A 24,450-nucleotide genomic window follows, 5' to 3' on the forward strand; every position below is an offset into this window, starting at 1 on the left:
GCAAGTGACCGCCAGGGACAGAGTTGTCTCCAGTCATCAGCTTCAAGCTCAGCTGTGTATCGGTGTATATCTTCTTGGTGGACAGGTAAGGAATATTGTTGCTTCTTTTATAATTATTTCTCTTCAAGGAGACAAGGGCGTCGGTGGAATAGGCAATGCAGTAAGTATGGTTTATTTAAGATCTATTATAGGAGTCTGTGTCATTATTTCAATTAAAAGACTTTATTCTTGCTGTGTGTTTACAGTCAGGTCCATATATATTTGGAAAGAGACAACATTTTTCTAATTTTGGTTCTAGACATTACTATAATGAATTTTAAAACAAATCAGATGCAGTTGAAGATCAGACTTTCAGCTTTCATTTGAGGGTATCCACATTAAAATTGGATGAAGGGTTTAGGAGTTTCAGCTCCTTAACATATGCCAGCCTGTTTTTAAAGGGACCAAAAGTAATTGGACAGATTAAATCATTGAAAATAAAATGTTCATTTCTAGTACTTGGTTGAAAACCCTTTGTTGGCAATGACTGCCTGAAGTCTTGAACTCATGGACATCACCAGACGCTGTGTATCCTCCTTTTTGATGCTCTGCCAGGCCTTCACTGTGGTGGTTTTCAGTTGCTATTTGTTTGGGGGCCTTTCTGTCTGATGTTTAGTCTTTAACAAGTGAAATGCATGCTCAATTGGGTTGAGATCAGGTGACTGACTTGGCCATTCAAGAATTTTCCACTACTTTGCTTTAATAAACTCCTAGGGTTGCTTTGGCTTTTTGTTTTGGGTCATTGTCCATCTGTAGTATGAAACGACAACCAATCAGTTTGGCTCCATTTGGCTGGATCTGAGCACACAGTATGGCTCTGAATACCTCAGAATTCATTCAGCTGCTTCTGTCCTGTGTCACATCATCAATAAACACTAGTGACCCAGTGCCACTGGCAGCCATGCATGCCCAAGCCATCACACTGCCTCCGCCGTGTTTTACAGATGATATGGTATGCTTTGGATCATGAGCTGTACCACGCCTTCACCATACTTTTCTCTTTCCATCATTCTGGTAGAGGTTGATCCTGGTTTCATCTGTCCAAAGAATGTTCTTCCAGAACTGTGCTGGCTTTTTTAAATGTTTTTTTTAGCAAAGTCCAGTCTAGCCTTTTTATTCTTGATGCTTGTGAGTGGCTTGCACCGTGCAGTGAACCCTCTGTATTTACTTTCATGCAGTCTTCTCTTTATGGTAGATTTGGATATTGATACGCCTACCTCCTGGAGAGTGTTGTTCACTTGGTTGGCTGTTGTGAAGGGGTTTCTCTTCACCATGGAGATTATTCTGCGATCATCAACCACTGTTGTCTTCCGTGGGCGCCCAGGTCTTTTTGCATTGATGAGTTCACCAGTGCTTTTTCTTTCTTTCTTTCTTTCTTTCTTTCTTTCTTTCTCAAGATGTACCAAAATGTAGATTTTGCCACTGCTAATGTTGTAGCAATTTCTCGGATGGGTTTTTTCTGTTTTTGCAGCTTAAGGATGGCTTGTTTCACCTGCATGGAGAGCTCCTTTGACAGCATGTTTCCTTCACAGCAAAACCTTCCAAATGCAAGCACCACACCTCAAATCAACCCAAGGCCTTTTATCTGCTTAATTGAGAATGACATAACGAAGGGATTGCCCACAACTGTCCATGAAATAGCCTTGGAGTCAACTGTCCAATTACTTTTGGTCCCTTTAAAAACAGGGATATGCACATAATATGCATGTGATTCTGAAGATAATTCGGTTTCACCGCATCTAATGAAAGTCTATGGGCACATGTTAAGGAACTGAAACTCCTAAACCCTTCATCCAATTTTAATGTGGATACCCTCAAAATGAAAGCTGAAAGTCTGAACTTCAACTGCATCTGAATTGTTTTGTTTAAAATTCATTGTGGTAATGTCTAGAACCAAAATTAGAAAAATGTTGTCTCTGTCCAAATATATATGGACCTAACTGTATTTACCATATAACTATAGGATTAGTAACAGCTAGGTGTCTGACGCTTCTCCACTGCTAAGCCATGGGCTTGATGTCACCAGACAATACAAAGGTGACATCAACCCCACAAAAATTAACCCCACTTGCCACTACAGGGCAAGTGGGAAGAGCCGGGTAACGTGCCACAACTGGCGCATCTTTGGATGTGCCAGTTGTGGGGCAGCTGCGGGCTGCTATTTTTAGACTGATGAGGGTCAAAATTCAAGGGCCTTGCCAGCCTGACAACACCAGCTGTCTGCTTTTTCCTTGGTTGGTTGACAAAAATACGGGAACCCCACACTTTTTTTTGGAGGGGATCCCACTACTTTTGCTATTCACTATTTTTTGTTTTTTTAACTATTTAAAAAAAAAAAAAAAAAAAGGGACCTCTTTCTGCTTTCCTCCAAATCATGTATCTTGTACTTCTGGATGTGTCACAAGATTCACTATTTAAATTAGTACACATGCGTAGTAAGCTGCGTTCGCGCACATAATATGCATGTGATTCTGAAGATAATTCGGTTTCACCGCATCTAATGAAAGTCTATGGGCAATTTACACAGCGGAGACTGAGCGTCTCCGTTACATAAATTGACATGTGGAGATCTGGAAAGACGTGAAGCATGTGCGTCTCTGCGGGTGAGCCGTGGGCATTGGTGCACGCATAGTGGGCATGGGATTTCTTGAAATCCCATCCACTGTGCTGTAACAGCTGGACACTGCATTAGCAGGACAATAAAGAATAGCAGCCCACAGCCTAAGAATAGCAGCCCACACCTGCGAGTTTTGCCGAGTTGGTTCAAAAACATAGGGGGAACCCACGCCAGGTATTTCATTCATTCGCCTCTGCTTGCGCCGATCGCCGGCAGAGAAGGGGAGAACAAGATCCGCGTTCAGCACCTCCCGCAGGGGAACAGCGCTTACAGTAGCACTTCTTCCCCGGTGGCCGTCCGTGCACACGGAGGAAATCAATGTGTGTTCTCCGTGTGCACGTGTGAGGTACGTTTTGCAGTCCGTGGTGACAGTAAAAAACGGACATGTCAGCGTGTTTTGCCCACGGACACAGGATCTGTGGAGAAAGATACTGACATGTGCACAGACCCATTCATTTGAATGGGTCTACATGAGTACATGTCTCCGGTACGTGTGAAATCTGTCACCACACATAACAGTGACATGGACGTGTGAAAGAGGCCCTAAGAAGGGTAAAACACACAATGTGAATTCACAGCAATACAATGTTTTGCAAAAATGAACATTTGCAGTATATTCAGCCATGTTAATGGGATTTTATAAAATGTGCAGTAAACAAATATTAACGAAAAATCTTACATTTCCTAACCGCTTAGTGACAGGGTCAATTTGGTACTTAATGACAAGCCAAGTTTTACAATTCTGACCACTGTCACTTTATGAGGTTATAGCTCTAGAACGTTTCAACGTATCCCACTGATTCGGAGAATGTATTTTCGTGACGTATTGTACTTCAGGTTAGTGGTAAAATTTCTTCGATATAACTTGTGTTTAGTTATGAAAAAAATGGAAATTTTGGAAAAATTCTGAAAATTTTGCACTTTTCAAACATTTAATTTTTGTACCCTTAAACCAGAGTGGTGTCACACACAAAATAGTTAATAAATAACATCTCCCACATGTCAACTTTACATCAGTACAATTTTGGAAACAATTTTTTTTGTTAGGACTTTATAAAGGTTAAAACTTGACCAGCATTCTCATTTTTCTAACAAAATTTACAAAACTATTTTTTATGGGGACCACCTCACATTTGAAGTTTGGGGGGGGGTCAGTATAACAGAAAATACCCAAAAGTGACACCATTCTAAAAACTGCAATCCTCAAGGTACTCAAAAATCACATTCAAGTTTATTAACTCTTCAGGTGCTTCAGGAGAACTAAAAAATGTGGAAGGAAAAAATCATTTTACCTTTTTCACAAAAAATTTACTTTGCAACCAATTTTTTTTTTATTTTCACAAGGGTATCTTGAGTATGTTAATAGCCCGTGTGTGTGTGTGGGGGGGGGGGGGGAGAAGGCCACCATTTGGGTGCATTGCAGGGCTCAGAAGGGAGGGAGCAACATTTTACTTTTTGAACACAAAATATTGGCTGGAATCAATGGTGACGCCATGTCACGTTTGGAGACCCCCTGATATACCTAAAAAGTGGAAGCCCCAATTCTAACTCCAACCCTAACTTTAGCCCTACCCTAATGGAAAAAGGGAAATAAAATAAAAAAAGTATTTTTACCCAACTAAAAGGGGTGATACACCAAGGTTACTTACCTGTAGCTGTTTTTTCTTGAACCCATGACAGCACACCTGAGAGAGGGGATCTGCACAGTCAGGATAGGAACCCTACTGAAAATTAAAGGGTGGTACCTCTCCCTCGCTTGTTGGTTTACAGAGCATGAGGGGCCCCCCCGCTGGTTAGTTCACAAGGCAAAAGCCATCACCACCACAAAGTGTAGTGCACACCAAAGGAATGAGAAGGGGGGAATATACGGGTGCTGTCATGGGCTCAGGAAAAAACGGCTAATGGTAAGTAACCTTGGTGTTCTTCCCTTCCGCCATCACAGCACACCTGAGAGACTTTTAGAGAATGAAATACCTTAGGGAGGGACCACCGCTTGCAGCACCCTTCTACCAAAGGTTAGGTCAAAGGATAGATCTAGTCGGTAGTGTTTGAAAACAGTAGATGGTGAGGACCAGGTAGTGGCCTTACATATCTGATCAATCGATACCTCTGCCTTTTCTGCCCAGGAGGTAGCCACGGCTGTGGTGGAGTGAGCCTTGATGCCTTCAGGAACCGGAACGCCACTCGCAGAGTAAGATAAACTAATGGCCTCCCTGATCCATCTGGCAATGGTACTTTTAGATACACCGTATCCTTTTCTGCTAACCTGGAAGGCTACAAATAGGGACTCATCTTTCCTCCACTTACTAGTTATGGACATGTAATGCAACATGGACCTTCTCACATCTAAAGTATGGAACTTTTCCTCCCCTGGATTCCTCGTGTTATTACAAAATGATGGCAAGGTAATCTCCTGGCTCCTATGGAACTTAAGAGCTACCTTGGGGAGATAGGGTAGTTCTAAGACCGGATCCGGCCTTAGAACTACCCTATCGTCAAAAACCTGAGTGTACGGGGGGCATATAGATAGGGCCTGTAAGTCACTCACCCTACGGGCTGATGTTAGGGTCACTAGCAACATCGTTTTAAGTGTGAGGAATTTTGGTGACAACTCCTGTAAGGGCTCGAATGGGTCTCTGGTTAGAATCTCTAAAACTAGAATCAGATCCCAGGGAGGAATCTTTGGCACTATAACCGGTATAGATCTACTACAGGATTTTATAAAATGGGACACCCACCTATTGAATGCTAAATTGCAGTTATACAGGGCCCCCAAGGCCGACACATGAACCTTGATTGTACTAGTCGCTACCCCAAGTTGCAGTCCCACCTGTAGAAACTCTAGAATAGGCCCCACTGGAGCTTCCTCCCCCAAAAGGTTGAACCAGGAACTCCAGGAATTTTTTTTATGTTCTACCGTAGATTCTTGATGTAATCTGTTTCCTACTCTTCAACAGGGTGGAGACTAGCCCTGGTGAGAATCCCTGGTGACTCAGTAATACCCTCTCAAATCCGATGCTGCCAGATGGAAACCCTTCACTTGAGAGTGGCATACTGGTCACTGGATAAGTAGGTCTGGAATCTCCAGTAAAATCTATGGATTGGTGACCGACATTTGTCTTAGAAGGGATAGCCATGGTCTCCATGGCCAAAATGGAGCAATGAGAATCACCCTCGTTTGATCCTCTGCGATTTTCCACACTACTGTCGGAATCATTGCCATCGGCGGAAATGCGTAGACCATGGGAAACTTCCAGGGTTTTCGCAGGGCATCTACCGCAAACGGATTTTCTCTTGGATTTGGCGAGCAGAAATTCCTGACCTTCCTGTTGTGTAAGGTGGCAAATAGGTCTATCTCTGGCTTGCCCCAAGCCTGTACTATTTTCAGGAACACACGAGTGTTTAGGGACCATTCCCTCTCTCTCAATTCCCTGTAACTTTGGAAGTATGCTTTTAAATTCTCGACTCCCCTTACGTGAAGTGCCATGAGATAGCATGTGTTGTTTCACTAACTGAAACAGGGTACTGGCTACCCCCATAAGAGTACGAGATCTCGTTCCCCCCTAGTGGTTGACATAAGCCACCATTGCTCGATTGTCCGACATGACCCGGGTATGGCGGCCCTGAAGCAAGGGGAGAAAATATCTCAAGGTCTTTTCCACAGCTCACAGTTCCTTTACATTCAAACCTTGATCTCTTTCTAGAGAAGACCAGGTTCCCTGCACTGAGTGGGATCTTAGATGTGCTCTCCGTCCCGTACCACTCGCATCGGTCGTGATCACGTCCTCCACTGGTCTTAGCCACTGGACCCCTGATGTCAAAATGTTCTCTTACAGTCCGCCAGGTTAGGGAGTCTCTTACGACTAAGGAAAGATGTACTTCTCCTTCCAAACGTCCTTTCAATCTCTGTTATGACAGGACCTCCCACTGTAGCTGCCTTAGGTGAAACTGTGCCCATACTACTGCCGGTATACAAGATGTTAGGAGGGCATAGCAGTTACATCACCTTCCTCAGTATCATTACGGGCTGCTGTATTGCTGACAGAACCAGACCCCTTATTTTGACAATTTTGCTCTCTAGTAGGAGGCAAAGTTGGCATTCGGAGTCCAGTACCAACCCAAGGAAGGATTGTACCTTTTCCGGTACTAACCACAACTTGAGGGTATTCACCACCCATCCTAGCTCCATTAAAGTCACTTCCTTCATCTGATGTACACAGTGATCTTCCGACCTCTCCACTATAAGGAAGTCTTCCAGGTACGGGATGATAACTATGTCCCGAGAACGAAGGTAAGACATCACCTCTGCCATTACCTTGGTAAAAACCATTGGAGTTGTAGACAGAGCGAACGGAAGGGCTGCATATTGGTAGTGCCTGATCTGTCCCAGGACATATAGAGCTACCCTCAGGTACTTTTGATGATCCTGATGAATTGGGACATGGTAGTAGGCATCTTTTAAGTCTATGGCCGCCATGAAGCAGTGCTGGAACAACATCTTTATAGTCAAGTTTATTGACTCCATCGTGAGGAAGTAATTCTCTACCCATCGTGGTTGAGTTTCCTCAGGCTGACAATGGTTCTCCAAGAACCATCGGGTTTTTGTATCAAAATGATGGGGGAATAAAATCCCCTTCCTTCCTCCTGTCTTGGGTCTTCTTGTAGAACTCGTTTCTGCACTAGTCCCAAGACCTCCACCTCCAGGGCTAGTTGATCCTCCTGAGAGTTCCTGAGAGGTGTTAACACAAAGGTCTGTCGGGGTGGATGGATGAAATATATTCTTAAGCCGTCTCTGATGACTGGCCCAGGAAGGGAGAAAAAAAAAAAAAAAAGGAAAAAAAGGCCTCCCCCCTACCTCTGACCTGACGTCATTGGGGTGACTTTTTTGATGACATAGAGGGTCCTCTGAACATTTAACCAGACCCCTTTCTGTCCTTAATGTCCCAGCTCTTCCTTTCTCCCAGAGGACGACTTCTATTACATTTCCTTCTCCAAAAAGAAGGTTTCCTGGTCTCTCCTGGGAAACAGGGAAATCCCTTCTTTTTATCCCCCACCTTTTCCAAAATATCCTCCAGCTTCTGCCCAAAGAGGAATTGACCGTCACACGGGATGGAACAAAGTCTATTCTTTGAAGGTAAATCATCTGGACACCCTTTTAGCCACAGGGCGCGTCTTGCTGCATTTGACAGGCCTGCTACTCTGGCTGCCAACCTTACTGAGTCTGCTGAGGAGTCCACTAAGAAGGCCGCTGACCCTTGCACCAGAGTCATATTGGCCGAGATCTCCTTCCTTGGAACTTTATCCCTCAGTTGTTCGTTAATTTGTTGCAGCCAGATCATAAGAGAGCGAGCAGTACACGTCCCAGCTATCGCTGGTTTCAAGCCGCCAGCCGCTGCCTCCCAGGCGTGTCTTAAGGACCCATCTGCCTTTTTGTCCAATGGGTCTCTTAGCATGCCAGAGTCCTATAAAAGGTAGAGACAATTTTTTTTTTGAGGACCTAGCCACGGCCCCGTCAATTTAAGGGATCTTTTCCCAGCTCTCAGTCTTTTTCTACAAAAGGGGTTGCTTCTTTTTGACGAGGAAGGTAAGCTACCCAACCTCTCTGGCCTCTTTCACTCTTTGTCTATAAGTGCCTTCACCTTCGTATTAACGGGGAAGGTGCGCTTCCTCTTTTCCTCCAGGCCACCGAACACAATATCCTCTAAGGATCTAGGTGTTTTGTCCTCTTTCTGGCCCATTGCGGACCTGACCGCTTTAACCAGTCTCTCCATATCTACGGTTGGAAAGCACGATCAGCCCCCTATATCACTGTCCGAGGAGGAGTCAGAGGATTGGGGAGGGGAGGATGAGGGAAACAGGGATCTCTCAAGATAAATCCCACCAGAAGGAGAGGCTTCAGAGTCTGTGAGCACTTTATTGCTCTTCTTGCTCCCTTTTCTTAAGGCTGACTTCAGACAGCCTTTTACCTCCACCCCGAATATGGCCCTAAGGCTTGTGGCGAAGTCCTTCTGCCACTGAACTGCCAAAGACCACACTCCTTATTTCTGGTTTTGGTGCTAGCATTCCTCAGCCCCTGGTGATTAAGTAGAAAAAATAATCCCCATTACCACCAGAGTGACATTCATGGAGATCACTTACCACCGCTGTCAATCAAGGGTACCGGATTCGGAGGTTGATCAGGGGTACGAACAACGTCCCTCCTGGATGCTGAGAAGTCCTGTGACCTCTGGTCGGGAAGACTGCCGCTCCTGCCACTCGAGCGGCTTATCCTCCCGGTGCCAGATTTCCTCTGGTGGCCCGGCTTAGAAGATAGTAAGAGCTCGTGCTTTTGCTGCTGCTGCTCCACATACTCTATGTGGAGCTTTGGACATGAGCGCCTCTTCTGTGGTCATCCCTCCTTTTAAGAGGGATCCACTGCGCTCTCCCCCTCCTCCGGTGCCCCTCCCTCTGCTATCCTGCCAGGATGCTTAAAAAATGACCGTGCCACCGGCCAACGTTTTCCCCATGGGAGCCACAATCTTGGATCCGGTGCGTCATACTGATGGCATGCTCATCCCCAGCATGCCTCGCTCGTGACGCCGCCAGCGCTACCCGGAAATGAAACTCACCCTGGAGAGATGGACCGCCGGCAGAGGAGGGAGAGTGGCCTGGCAGCTGCAGAAGAGTCGCCGGACCCCTGACTGCCCTGCCCCACGCACGACGAGGGCCTACAGGACTCTCGGACGCCGCTTCCACCACCTGAAGGCCGGCATACAGGTGCTCTGCCTGTTCTTCCAGTGCCGGGCGTGGGTAAGTAAAAAAGAAAAATCCTGAACCGCTGTCTTTCAGCACAAGGGTCCCTGTCAGGACAGGAAACCCAACTAAAGTGAGGGAGAGGTACCGCCCTTTTATTTTCAGTAGGGTTCCTGTCCTGACTGGGTGGGATCCCCCTGTCAGGTGTGCTGTCATGGGGGAAGGAAAAAAAGGGGGTTTGATTTACTATTTTTTTTTATTTTGATCACTATGATAGGGTCATGAGTAAGACTGCTTAATGCAGTTGAAACGCATTGACTGGGTCATGTCGACGATGTAAATTTTTCTTTTGTATGCACTATATTTTCTTTTGAAAAATAAAAAGGAAAATCCATTCCTGTTGAGCTGGACTCCAATTTTTCCTATTAACTCAAAAGGATGCAACATGCAACCAAGGTAATTTCACATGAATATTTAAGATTATTATTACATGAAAACAGGAGCTTTTATGCTGTACTTGGATCTAGTTGGAGGCACTTACCCCCATCAGGACATAGGCTTCTGCCTTGGCTTCTTCTGTCTGGGGGAGATGAAGGTTCATTTCGTCCCCATCAAAATCGGCATTGTATGGTGTGCAGACACATTCATTGAAGCGGAAAGTTCTATGTGGTTTCACTTTGGCCTACATAGGAAAAATATCCAGATGTTAGCGATCATCTGGGTTCCTTTATAACTAAACCTGGAAATGGTTGGCGAGATAAACATGCACAAAGCAGCAAATCAATGAGAAGGATCCAAAAGGGTTTAGGAATCACAGCAAAATCCACAGGGTATGAGCAAACTAGTGGATAAGAATAGTGAAAGTGACACCGACTGGAAAAAAAAAAAGGGACCACAATAATGACATTAGATTGGCTTCATCTCAGTGTTTCAGAGAGGCCAGCACAGGACTGGTCCATTTTTACAGCAGTGCAGATAAGCTGCTCCATGGTAGAGCACTGCTCCCACAGAAGCAGGCAGACTGGACCAAACTAGAAAATAAGGTTTCTGGGCAGGCTAACAGAATTTATATATATGCCTTACTTTATCTGGGAGAATGGCCATATGTACTACATGGGCAACACTTATGAATACATCTATGATACTAGTAAGAAAGTGTAGAAAGTTGCTGGAGAGGAAAATGGACTGAAGAGAAGTGGTAGAAGTCATGATAAACTCATTCAATGAAAACAAAAAGGTGCAAAAAATTAAGCCAAAAAACAAAAAAACAGAGGCTGCTGAGCACAAATGCATATATAGGATGTACTCACTCTGTACTGAATGCACAGATAGAGAAAACATGGATATGGCATAGGGAACAAACAGAGAAAATCAAACTAGTAGCCGACTAGCTACCTATACACCACTAGGTGGCACTTCAATAAAAGGGCACCAGCACAGCATTGGTTGGTGACCCCACATAGAGAGATGATCAGAAATCCAACATCATCAGTTTTCCAAACACCCTTTATGCATTAAAAAACAAAACACACCATTGTAATGAAGATGCAGACCAGAGGTGGATAGACAGCTGGGGACACCAAGCATTTCATTTTACAAGACTCCCTAATGTCTCTCTAATACACAATTCATAAATAATTGTTAGCAATGTGAAGAAAACCATTTTGTCTTCTGCGCCTTACATCTTGTTCCATGTATCAACAATATGCATAGATTTCATCCATGTAGCTCACAACCTTGAAGAACAAGTTCCGGACTCACCCTGGATTGACTGCAGGCTATACCTATTGTGCCTGTCAGGGCCACCCTGAATACTTACCATAAGTTTGCCTGTCTATATATAAACATGAATTTACATTGGGTATACATAGCTGCTCTGTGTGTTTCTTCTTCTGAGCCAATTGTACACATTCATTTACATTAAATTAGTTTGGCACCATACTGTATTGCAGGGAGCAGATTTTGCTCACAGCCATAAAACTCGATACCTTTGGCTTTTACCCGCAGTCTAATGCACCCTTGTAAGGACCATAAAAATTTGCACTACATAAAAATCTCATCTGGAATTGAATGGTTAATTTAAAAACAAACAAAAAAAACAAACAGAATACTCAAAAGGAATAAAGTGCTAATAAAATAAAAAAGTCAATTTTTCACCTGGTGATAAGACCTCTTTTAAAGACTAGACATTACATCCTGCAAGAGAAGAAAAATTCTTGCTGCATACCCAACCATATCCTGAGACAATCAAATACCTGAATGACCTGTAAACTAACTGAACACTTTTAACTGTTAAATATTTAATATTGTTAAATATTGTTTAAAAGTTTTATTGTTAAAAGTAGACTAGACTGATTTCTATAGCATATAGAGTAGACAAAATAAGTATTGAACACGTCAATTTTTTAAGTAAATATATTCCTAAATGTGCTATTGACATGAAATTCTCACCAAATGTCGGTAAAAACCCATCCAATCCACAAAGGCAAAGAAATCAGAGAAATGACACAGGAAAAAGTATTGAACACGCTTACTGAAATTTATTTAACCCCTCAACGACAGACAATTATGACCTTAATGACCAAGCCAAATTTTACAATTGTGATCACTGTCACTTAAGGCTATAACTCTGAAGTGCTTCAACATATTCCACTGATTCTGAGACTGATGGTAAAATAGTTGTAAAAGTTCTTTTATGTGACTTGCCTTTATTTGTGGAAAGAAAGGGAAATTTGGTAAAAATTTTGCAATTTTTCAAACGTTTATTTCTCATGCCCTTAAATCAGAAAAATATGTCATAAAAATACTTAATAAATAACATTTACCACATGTCTACTTTACATCAGCACAATATTTAAAACTTTCTTTTGTTAGGAAGTTAGAAGGGTTATAAATTTGACCAGCAATTTCTCATTTTTCCAACAAAAATTTTTTAGGGAACACATCACATTTGAAGTGACTTGGAGGAGTCTATATGATAGTGACATGCTTGAGTCCCTGTTTCGTAGCTGCTAGACACCCAAAAAAGACATGCGGGGATCCGCAATACTCCATGCATACCAGAGCACCTGATGCAAACTCCAGTAACGAGCAGTTGCGCTCAATACTAACCCTTTTTTTTTTTTTTTTTAAACCCCCCAGTTCTAATCCCAACCCCAACTGCAAAGACTAGAAAAAGAAACAAAATAATTCTATTTTTTATCTAAGGGGGTGACAAAGGGAGATTTAATTTATTATTTTTTTTATTTTGATCACTCTGATAGCGTCTATGACAGTGATCAAAAGGAACCAATAGGAAAAATGTCCTATTGTTGCTGGGTACCGGCCAGGAGATCTGGGCGGGCGCACTGCGCCTGCCATTTTTCTTCTTCCAGGAAGAGGACCCCGGGCGACATATCAGGAGGGCCCAGGAAAGGTGGACGTCTCGGGGGATCTCAGGGGGGGGAATGATTTCGCTTTCCTCTGACATGTATATAATGTCAGAATAGAGAATTATTTAAAACAGCCGGCACACTTTTTTCCTTTGTGATTACCATTATTCAATGAATAACGATGATCACATGATCAGGTACCTGAAAATCCAGCCCTGATCATGCTCTCTGGGATCTCAGCTGGTATCGGAGACTACTGAGATTTACAACCAACCTGACCTGAATCTAATAGTAAATTTATGGAAGGAACTAAAGCTCAAAGTTCACAGAAGGAACCCTCGGAACCACCAGGATTTGAAGAGTGTTTGTGTGGAAGAATGAGTTAAAATCACACATGAGCTATGCATGAGACTAGTTTGTCCACTTAGGAGGCGACTAAGCTATCACCAACAAAGGATCTTGTACAAAGTATTAAATAAGTTTCAGGAAGCGTGTTCAATACTTTTTCGGTGTCATTTCTCATAAATTACACAAGTTTTGTTTTTGTTTTTTTAAATTATTACTATTAATTTTTATAGCGCCATTTATTCCATGGCGCTTCACATATGAAAAAGGGGCATACAAAGACAATAAACATGAGCAATACATGACACACACAAGTACAAAAGGAGAGAGGACCCTGCCCGCGAGGGCTCACAGTCTACAGGGCAGAAAAATCATCTCTAGTTTTCATATATAGAATTTAACATACATTTTGATTTTTCACATTTTGACAATTATTCATTATGAGAAGTAGACTCAACAACACATACAAAGAAAACAATAAATGACAATACTACATTAAATTCAACATACACCGTATTTTTCGGATTATAAGATGCATCCCAAATTTTGAGGAGAAAAATAGGAAAAAAAAATTTTTTTTAATAAAATGGTGCTGCTTCTTATAATCCATAAGTCTTATTGCTTAACGGGAATGGTGGCTGCGGTGAAGCGGAGTCCCAAGGTTTCTGCTAGAGGAGGCAAGAGTGGAGCGTTGCAGGATGCTGGGATGAGGGGGTGTTCCGATGTGCGGCGCACCAATGCCCTGTGTCCAGCGGTGCTGTGGGGGGGCTCTGCCGACATTTTGTGAAAGGCCAAAGCCCCCAGCAGTTCCATGGCTTCCTGTGCAGTGGACTCCGGGAAAATGACACAGGGCAGTGGGGCGCTGATAAGGTATATACGTACTATAAGGCGCACCGCCATTTTCACCCTGCCGGTTCCATCTTGGATGGAGGAGCTTCTCTCGGTGGCTGGTCATTTTCTCCAGTTTGCCTGCTGTGGGTCACGTCGTTTCGGGCTGCGAAACAGATCACTGCACGGCATGGGTGTAGGGTATTACAGGATTTTTACAGGGGTAGAGCAGGAGCAGTGAGCCGAGGATCCTCCTCACATGCCTGCCAGGCCAAACCCTCAACTACACAATTTATGGACATCTATGGTTTGGTTTCTTTTCCTGTATGGATTGGATGGGTCGTTACGGACATCTGGTGAAAATTTAATGTCAAGAGTACCTTTAGAAATATATTTATACTGTTAGTAGTAATTAAAGGAACACTAAAAATAAGAAATAGAGAAAACTAAGCTAAATCCAGTAGGGTCCTTAAAGTGGTATTTACATCTCCAAGATCCTATCCCAAAATGGAGTAGGTGTAATAATAATAGCAATAATGTCAAATATCTACAATTAGAAATGTAGTAAGTATAGTTTTTCTGATTTGCTATGTCTCTTTCCTCATGTGCAGGCATTGGAGGACCTTAGGTATTCAAGGTTACAACTACTGATATAGTGACAGTTAGCTAGTTGCTAATTGGAGGTATTTGCTATTATTACACTTATTAGCCCGGCCATTTGCTAAGCCCCGTCTCACCAGCATTAGCTACATGATCGTTTTATAAACGTGCATAAATTCTTACAAAACTAACTGTGTGGACAAGGGTAACTCTGGTTTCCAGTGTTCTTTATCTCCAAGTTTAGTGTTCCTTTAAGTATATATCCTCCGTACACTAAACATCCCAATCCTGTGGTACTCACTATATGAGCCATGATGCTGAGCTTATGCAGGGATGGCTGTCGATTGAAAAGAACTATATCTCCGTCTATGAGGTGCCTCTCCACTATGTCTCCATAGCGCAGTTCTTGAGCGATCTTTTCACGGTTACCATACTTAAGGAACCTGCAAAAGCAAGTTTTACAATAGAGACAAACAGAAAGCGAATACAAAAGATACTGTGCTGTAAAAAATAAATTCTGCAAAATTACACTTTCCCAAATGGGTGCCTTCATGCCCTTGACTTTACACTACTGAGACAGGTTCCCTACTGTTGCTCTCTGTCAAGGGCACATTTCCATTCATCGGATCCTGCCTACCCTGAGCTATGCATGCTACATACAGTTAAAAACAATCTAATATTTCAAAAGGTTAAAAGGAAAGCACAAAAAAAAGGAAAGGCCAACCTCTTCATCTGGGTATGTCGCTGCTGGATGAAGTTTGCTCCTGGATGAGCATCTGGCCCGTTCTGTACCAGTTTCCTCATAAAATGGATATTTGCCTTGTTCACCTGCACATAAAAACAATAATGTAGGAAAAGGCAGTGTTCAAGAAAAAATTATAAACATCTCCAGCACAGTTAACTGAGAAAGTGATTCCTGCCTAATTAAACAGTGCCAACAAAGTCTGCTGTAGCAGGAGTAATGTGCCGCCTCACTTCTCCCCATACACTCCCTGACAGAAGTTATGTCGCTTTTCCATGTTATGTAAATAAAAGCTTGTAATAACCTGACGTTAAATTCATCCATTGGTTGTATAAATTATTCTTTTGAAAGCTGAAACCCTCCGAAATGAGGTTTAGGTTAATAAAATAAATAGGCATCAATGCAGAAATATTGATCATTTAATGGACACAGAATGGTCAGATTTTGGCAAGACAAAAGTTTTGTCGCCTGGTCATATAATGCACCCAATCCTAGTTTACATCCTCACCTGTGCTCAGTAAATGATCGGTTAATTAGTGGGTGTGAATAAAAAGAAACCCAGCACCCCAGACCTTCACTTGAGCTGCAACTTGAGCTCTGACAACATGCCAAAAATCCACCCTGCGACCAAAGCCTGGATTATCAAGAGGCTGAAGACCAGATCCACTGCAGAGGTGGCTGGCACCTTTAATGTGTCTCAGCGTCAAGTACGAAGAATTAAAAAAAGATTCGAAGAGACTAGAGATATGTTTTACAAGCCCAGGTCTGGCAGACCCCCTTAAGATAACTGGTCAGGAGGAACCTTTGTTGGTTAGAAAATCCAAAGCAAGCCCCTCTTCCACTGCAACAGAGCTCTAACAGGCCTGGTCACCTCAAGTCCCTGTGTCAACTAGAACAGTTTGTAGGATTCTGTCTCGAAATGGCCTCCATAGTCGAATCAGTGCCCAGAAGCCAGCACTAAACAAAAGGCAAATAAAAAAACGTGTGGCATTTGCAAAGTCCCGCAGCCTACTAAACAGATGGATGCTGGAAAAGTGGCAGAAGGTGGATTTCTCTGATGAATCTTCAGTAGAATTACACCACAGCCGCCACAAATACTGCAGGAGACCTACTGGAGCCCGTATGGATCCAGAATACACCCAGAAAATAGGGAAATTTGGTGGTGGAAAGATCAAGGTCTGGGGTTACATTCAGTATGGGGGTGTGCGAAACATTTGCAAGGTGGAAGGCAATATCAATAGCCTAAAATATCAAGAAGTATTAGCTACCTCTTATATTCCAAATCATAAAAGGGGTCAAAATCTGCAGCAGGATGGTGCTCCATCTCATACATCCATCTCTACAACAAAGTTCCTCCAGGCAAAAAAGATCAAGGTGCTCAAGGACTGGCCATCCCAGTCACCAGACATGAACATCATTGAGCATCTTTGGGGTAGGATGAAAGCGGAAGCTTGGAAGACAAAAGCAAAGAATCTAGATGAACTCTGGGAGGCATGTAAGACTGCATTCTTTGCTATTCCTGATGACTTCATTAATAAATTGTATGAATCATTGTTGAACCGCATGGATGCAGTCCTTCAAGCTCATGGAAGTCACAAAAAATATTAAATATGACTAATAGCATCACAACTTCATTCACCAATGTTATGCAACATATATTTGTATTTTAAGTTAATTATTTGTTTGAGTATCACATTACTTTCTGTGGCCGACAAAACTTTTGTCTTGCCAAAATCTGACCATTCTGTGTCCATTAAATGCTCAATATTTCTGCATTGATGCCAATTTATTTTCTTAACCTAAACCACATTTCGGAGGGTTTCAGCTTTCAAAAGAACAAAAGAATAATTTATACAACCAATGGATGAATTTAACGTCAGGTTATAAGCTTTTATTTACATAACATGGATAAGCGACATAACTTCTGTCAGGGAGTTTATGGATTGAGCGCCTTGGTTTGGCTAAACTCATTTCTATCACCAAAATGCTAATAATATTACATTATAACCTATTTTCTATGTATGATCCTGTGTTATCAATCTATAGCTTTTTGATAAAGGTGCTACCATGGACCTTCTACACCAAAGACATTCTAAATATTTAATCCCTGTTATTTATTTGCACTTTCCTCCCACTTTTACAAGAGCCACATTTCTTTTTTCCGTCCACACAGACGTATGAGGACTTGTTTTTTTGTGTGGGACGAGGTGTAGTTTTGAAAGACGCCTTTCATTTCACAGTAATAACGGGAGAAAAAAAATCCAAGTGCTATGAAATTGTGCAAAAACCTCTTAGCTTTTACAATATTCATTGTGCTGTACAAATAAACTCGTAATAACTTGTCTTGTCTATACCAATACAGCACTAGAAAACTCGTATAGTTTTCTATTAAGTGAATAAAAAAATGTAAATTCATAAAAAAATAGAAGTTTTTGATGTTCTGAGACCCATGTTGTTTTCATTTTTTCCCCCATCAATGGAGTTGTGTAAGGGATTTCTTGTGCAGGGCTCACATCTGTATATTATTTTGGGGTAGCTATGACTTTTTAAATCGCTCCTTATTGCATTTTTCTTTTTGCAGTGATGCAGTGACTCAAAAACCACAATTCTGGCTTTTCTATTTTTGCACTTCGTCAATCGTGTTCACTGATTGTATTAACTATATATTTTGACAGATATTGACATTTAAAGAAGCAGTGATACCCCATTTAATTTTTAAGTTTTTTTTTCACTTTCAATGAGGGAAAGAGGGGTGACTGGAATTTTTATACAAGTCTTTCAAACTATTTAAGTCTCATTACGGGAGCTTCAACCTGTGGCTGTCCGATTGCTTAGATCAGGGGTGGGGAACGTCAGTATACGGCCTGCGATATCATCTGGTGCGGCCCGCAGCCACTTTGCCCGTTTTTTTTGGCCGTGGGCCCTTTAATTCTTCAGAGGTGCGTGCAGTATTGTGTCCGACGTGATCTAGTGTCAGGGCCTAAGCGTTATGTGTGTGAGGAACTGCTGCGCCGCGCTCTCCAGCTCCCCTCAAGCCACTGAAGCACCTAATCAGCTACTGCAGTAAGAATACCTTCCACCACCTCAGTATATGTGCGAGTAAAAAAAAAAAAAAAAAAATTAAAAAAAAAAAAGCTATACTTGTTCTCTGCCGAATTACTACGGTGCAGGGATGAGGTCTGTGTCGGCAGCAAAAAGGAGATCCAGCAACGCACCCAAAGGAGGGAGATAAAAATCTATAAAAACAAACCAAGTTGACGCATATATGACCATTTTGATTTTTATCTGCCTTCCCTTGGATGTGATGCTGGATACATCTAGTTTTTGCTCAGGCCCCGTATATCACTCATGTGCTGTATACCTCAGGTTCCGTGTACCACCCATGTGCTGTATATCTCAGGCACCATGTACCACCCATATGCTGTATACCTCAGACCCCAGAAATGGGGTTAATCTGCAGGATAGTAGCGTTCTGAACCTGCCTGGCTGCTGCAAATAAAACACTGCTGGGAGGAAATGAACCCTAATCCTCCCCGCAGTGTTCAGTCACTGCTTTGTAAATCTAGAGCAGCGGCTGTAGAGCGCATATACATTACCTTAATGAGCGGTACCACATGACCGCTCAGCACAGGAGAGCTGCAGGAAGCCGCGACATGCAGCGACGGCACGGGGAGGACGGACGGGCGAGCGCGGAGGACGGACGGGCGAGCGCGGAGGACGGACGGGGGAGCACAGCCATACATAGAAGGATGGGACTGGGGGGAGCAGAGCAATGTATAGAAGGATGGGACAGGGGGAGCTGAGCCATACATAGGATGGGTCAGGGGGAACCGAGCCATACATAGGATGGGTCAGGGGGAACCGAGCCATACATAGGATGGGTCAGGGGGAACCGAGCCATACATAGGATGGGTCAGGGGGAACCGAGCCATACATAGAAGGATGGAACGGGGTGAGCCACACAGAGCAGGACAGCGATAAGGGGACAATGCATACCCGGCTTATACTTGAGTCAATAAGCTTACCCAGTTTTCTGTGGCAAAATTAGGTGCCTCGGCTTATATTCGGGTCGGCTTATACTCCAGTATATACGGTATATGCCACTGCCTCATACACCAGGAAAGTCTCTGTGTACAGTCATTGCGGCTCAACAATGATTTCAACAGTTGTGTCATGCATAAATTTTATCAAAAGCAGAGCACTGATCAGTCGCCAGTTTAAGGAGTTACTGAATGATCTTCAATCTGAGTATGGTGTTCTTGTTTATCACTGAAGTGTGGTGGTTGAGTTGGGGGAACATGCTCATGAGGTTTTACGAATTGCGGGAAGAAGTCAAGCAGTTCATGGAGATGAAGGGGAAACCTATCAGTGAATTCAATGATAGCAAGTGGCAGTGTGATCTAGTGTTCAAGGTAGACATAAACAAAGAACCTCTCAGAGCTGAACGTTAAGCTGCGAGGCCCTAGATTCTTAGGTCTCTGCTTTCAAACGTGAAATTTGAAGCTAAACTAAGGCTGTGGAAAGTGCGACTTGAAAGGAATAACCATTCATTTCCCCACTCTTGAAAGACAAGAGCCTTCCATGGCACTTGATTGTGCTGGTGAATGTGCAAAACTAATTGAAGCATTTGATGAAAGATTCAAGGATGTCAAAAGTAAACAAATTCATTATTTAACATCTTTGCTACACCATTCAATGAGAAACCCAGCTGATGTGCTTACCTAATGACCTACAACACAATCATTCAGCTGCAAAATAATGACAAGCTGAAAGCTAGGTACAGTAACCTCCCATTGCTTGAGTTTTATAAACGTTATGTCAACAATGATGATTTTCCCACTGTGAAGAGACATGCACTGAAATATGCATCTGTGTTCGGAACAACTTATTGCTGTGAGCAGTTCTTTTCAAAACTTCCAATCGCAAAGTGTCGACTTCGCTCAGGACCGACTGATGCAAACTTAGAAAACCAGTTCCAAGTAGCAACAACATCAATACCTCCGAACATCGCACGCCTCTCCAAAGAGAAGTCATTCCAGCCATCACATTAGGTGGGAGTTATTTAAATGTTTGAATAAATATAGTTGGCTAATGTTTAAACTAATAATTTTATACGGCCCCTGAACGCTATTATAAAATTCCAAATGGCCCTTGGCAGAAAAAAGGTTCCCCACCCACCCCTGGCTTAGATCATATACTGCAATACCATGGTATTGCAGTAAATATTGAAAAATCACAGTCTGCGATAAAAGTCAGCCACACGCTGGCCTTCAAAGAGAACCATAATGGAAAAAATAGGAGAAATTCAGAAAACCTCAGACATTATTTAATTATCTAAGCGGGGGCCTAAAAAGCTTGTGAAATAGCAGATCACACCAATCCATAAACTTTACAAGCCGCCATTCGAAATTTACAGCAACATTTAAAAGGTTTCTGTCACCCCTTTTTTGAGATATCATATAATGATATCATTCAATTGTGTGTCACATAAGGATTCTCTTAGTACTTTTGCTTCCCCCTGACCCCGCACCTTTCATGCATAAATACCTTTTTTATATCGGTTCAGATGTATGTAAACTGCTGCTGTCCGGTCTGCTGGGCGGGGCTTATTCACCTGCTCCCCCCTCCCTGTCTTGCTCTACACAAGAAGAAATGCGTAGAGAAAGACAGGGAGGGGGGAGCAGGTGAATAAGCCCCGCCCAGCGGACCGGACAGCAGCAGTTTACATACATCTGAACCGATATAAAAAAGGTATTTATGCATGAAAGGTGCGGGGTCAGGGGGAAGCAAAAGTACTAAGAGAATCCTTATGTGACACACAATTGAATGATATCATTATATGATATCTCAAAAAAGGGGTGACAGATTCCCTTTAAGTGTTTAAAAGGAATCTTTCACCCTTTTTTTGGAATATGAGCTGCCGGCATCGACATCAGGGGCTTATCTGCAACCTTAAAGATAAGAAAAACAAGTTAGATTACACTCACCCAGGGGGGGGGGGGCGGTCCGTTCTTGGTCGGATGGATGTTGCGGTTCAGCGCCACCCATCTTCATACGATGCTGTCCTCTTCTTCCCTTCCTGTTGTGGCTCCAGCACAGGCGCACTGCAGTATTCTGCTCTGCCCTCAACAGGGCAGAGCAGTGCGCCTGCGCAGGAGCCACGACAGGAAGGGAAGAAGAGGATGGCATCGTATGAAGATGGGAGGCACTGGACCGCAACACCCATCCGACCAAGAACGGACCGGCCCCCCCCCCCCCGGGTGAGTATAATCTAACTCCTTTTTCTTCTCTTTCAGGTTACATCGGAGGCTTATCTACAGCATTACAGAATGCTGTAGATAAGCCCCTGATGTCGATGCAGGCAGCTCATAGTCCAAAAAAACGGTGACAGATTCCCTTTAACATCTCAGTTCCACCTGCTGCTGTTAGGCCTCTTTCACACATCCGTTTGTCTCCATCAGTCAAAAGCCGCTGTTTTGCAAAAAAACGGATCTGCCATTTTTCTTGGCTGATCCGTTTTTTTCCCATTGACTTGCATTATCAGAGGATGTATACATGTAAATGTATATCATATGTTGGGAAGGGATAACTGGTTGAAACAAACCTTAACCCCTTATTGCCATCAGACGGTATAGTACGTCCGATGGCAGTATCAAAGCCGGAGCATGTCAGCTGTTTTGAAAAGCTGACATGTGCCTGCAAATGCAGCTGTCAAACGCCAACAGCAGCATTTAACAATGATCGTAGGTCACCGGTGTGTCGGCATGACAACCAGAGGTCTCCCTGAGACCTCTATGGTTGTTGATGACGGATTTCTATTTGCGCCACCTGGTAGTCGGCGCTCATAGCAAATCTGTAATTCTGCTACATAGAGGCGATCTGAGCATCGCCTCTATGTAGCAGAGCAGATCTGGCTATAGTAGCTTCTATTGAAGCATACCAAAAGTTAAAGAAAAATAGTTTTTAAAAAAATATAAAAGTTCAAATCATCCCATTTTGCCCCATTCAAAAAAAATAAAAATAAAAAATAAATCAAAACATACAAATATATGGTATCGCCGTGTTCAGAATCGCCCGATCTACCAATAAAAAAAAATAAAAAAAAGGATTAACATGAAGCTAATCGGCATAGCGGGAAAAAAAAATCAAAACGCCAGAATTACGTTTTTTTGGTCGCCGCAACATCGCATTAAAATACAATAACGGGTGATCAGATTATATCTGCACCAAAATGGTATAGTTAAAAACACCAGCTCGGCGTGCAAAAAATCATCCCTCACTCAAGCCGAGATCATGAAAAATGGAGACGCTATGGGTCTAGGACAATGGCGCAATTTTTAGCAAAGTTTTTTTTCACCACTTAGATAAAAAAGAACCTAGACATGTTTGGTGTCTATGAACTCGTAATGACCCGGAGAATCACAATGGCAATTCAGTTTTAGCACTTAGTGAACCTAACAAAAAAGCCAAACAAAAAACAAGTGTGGGATTGCACTTTTTTTTTTTTTTTTGCAATTTCACCGCACTTGGAATTTTTTTCCTGCTTTCCAGTACACAACATGGTAAAACGAATGGTGTCGTTCAAAAGTACAACTCGTCCCGCAAAAAATAAGCCCTCACATGGCCATATTGATGGAAAAATAAAAAAAAGTTATGGCTCTGGGAAGAAGGGAAGTGAAAAACAAAAATGCAAAACTGAAAAAAACTCCGGTCATGAAGGTGTTAAAAGGGGTATAACAAAGTTATTCAATTGCTGTAATGCGTTACATAAAATAAGAAAGCTTAGAATGAGCAATTCCATTCTCTCTCTTGCTGAGAGAGCTTATTTCTCACATTGTGTAGGGCTTGTTTCCATGGAGCTTGGCCACCAGTACCTTGCCCAGACCCAGGGTGCACAGTAGCTCCATTCAAGGAGAGGAGTTAATGCCTAATATTTCAGGCAGCTCTCTAGCACAGTGATTTCTATACAGTAGTTATCTGCTCAACTTCCCTCCCTCTCGGCTTCTGACAAAATGGGGTTATAAATTTTGCAAAAATAACCAACTGCTTTCAGTGCAGTTCTTAGTAATCACAGCGCTCACTATCCAGAGTTCTGAGATTCTTCAAATTCCCTGTTATCGATGTGTAAATTTAGTGATAACAGTGTAGACTCAGAACAAGTTACTGATAGAACTTGTGTTAAGCTTTTATTTCTACTAATACTAAAGCATTGCTGTTCACCAAAATGATCACGCATGGAGGAATGCCCTCCCATTAGAAACTAGAAAGCAAGGAGACTGCAGAGCTGTGACCTGCTCAAGAGACAACTTGAGAATAACCCGTTAAAGTCTTAACTAGGTGGTACCCAATACCAGCTTGCATGGACAAGAAAATCCCTGGGTATTCTTCGAATTGCTTTATTTACCCCAGGTTGCCCCACTACAGGAGATATGCTTCAAATATGATGGATGGCCTGAAGGTCAAAAGATTGTGGATCAGAACCTACTCCTTAACAGATTATAATACTCCCAAAAAGAAATAGAAGCATCGTTTCCTTAAATATTTACTTTTGTGGCAGTTAAGCAGACAATTGCTCATGGTTAGAAGAGCATGTGCTTCCATCTGCAGAGGTCAAAAGAAGCCTCTCTAGGTATAAAATAAGTGAAAAACTAACATTATTCTCCTAAATCAGCGTTTTCCAAACTTCAGTCCTCAACGGCACACGTTTTCAGGATTCCATTAGCATTGTAGAGAGGACAGAACCTGTGGCGTTGTGTTTTTTTATTTTTTCTTTCATGTGTCATGAATGCCTCATGATATTGCATTTATGTATGCTCTGTTAAAAAATGTTAATAAAATTGTTTGGAAAAGAACCGGTGGCAATTTCTTATGCCTTGCTAATAATTGCATCACCTGTGTATTTGTAAAGAAATCCTGAAAACATGATGTGTTGGGGGCCCTGAGGTCTGGAGTTTGGGAAAAAACTATTCTAGATAGACAGGATAAGTTACAGCATACATGGTCGTGCTATGAAGTTGGGAAGATAAGTGTATGATACACTGCCAATTTTGCAAGTTTTACCACTCACAAAGAATGAAGGGGAACTGTAATGTTCATTGTAGGTAGACTTCAACTGTGAAACACAATGTTTAAACAAAAAAAAAAAAAAAAAAAAATACAGAAAGTCACATTGTATG

At 42.5% G+C, this 24,450-nt stretch overlaps 1 protein-coding gene across 1 annotated transcript in view; it reads right to left on the bottom strand.

Moving 5' to 3' along the window:
- The window catches only part of POLR3A (RNA polymerase III subunit A), a 205,050-nt gene that overhangs the window by 111,118 nt on the left and 69,482 nt on the right, over positions 1–24,450 (bottom strand). The window contains exons 9-11 of the mRNA XM_073571227.1: positions 15,257–15,360; positions 14,834–14,975; positions 9,930–10,070 (exon numbers count right to left, since the gene is read on the bottom strand). Of these exons, the coding sequence (XP_073427328.1) occupies positions 9,930–10,070; positions 14,834–14,975; positions 15,257–15,360 (387 nt within the window). The remainder of the gene's footprint in view (positions 1–9,929; positions 10,071–14,833; positions 14,976–15,256; positions 15,361–24,450) is intronic.

Source organism: Dendrobates tinctorius, unplaced genomic scaffold, assembly GCF_039654945.1.
Source record: "Dendrobates tinctorius isolate UK_male_01 unplaced genomic scaffold, ASM3965494v1 ptg000028l, whole genome shotgun sequence".
In the NCBI taxonomy this organism is placed as follows: Eukaryota; Metazoa; Chordata; class Amphibia; order Anura; family Dendrobatidae; genus Dendrobates; species Dendrobates tinctorius.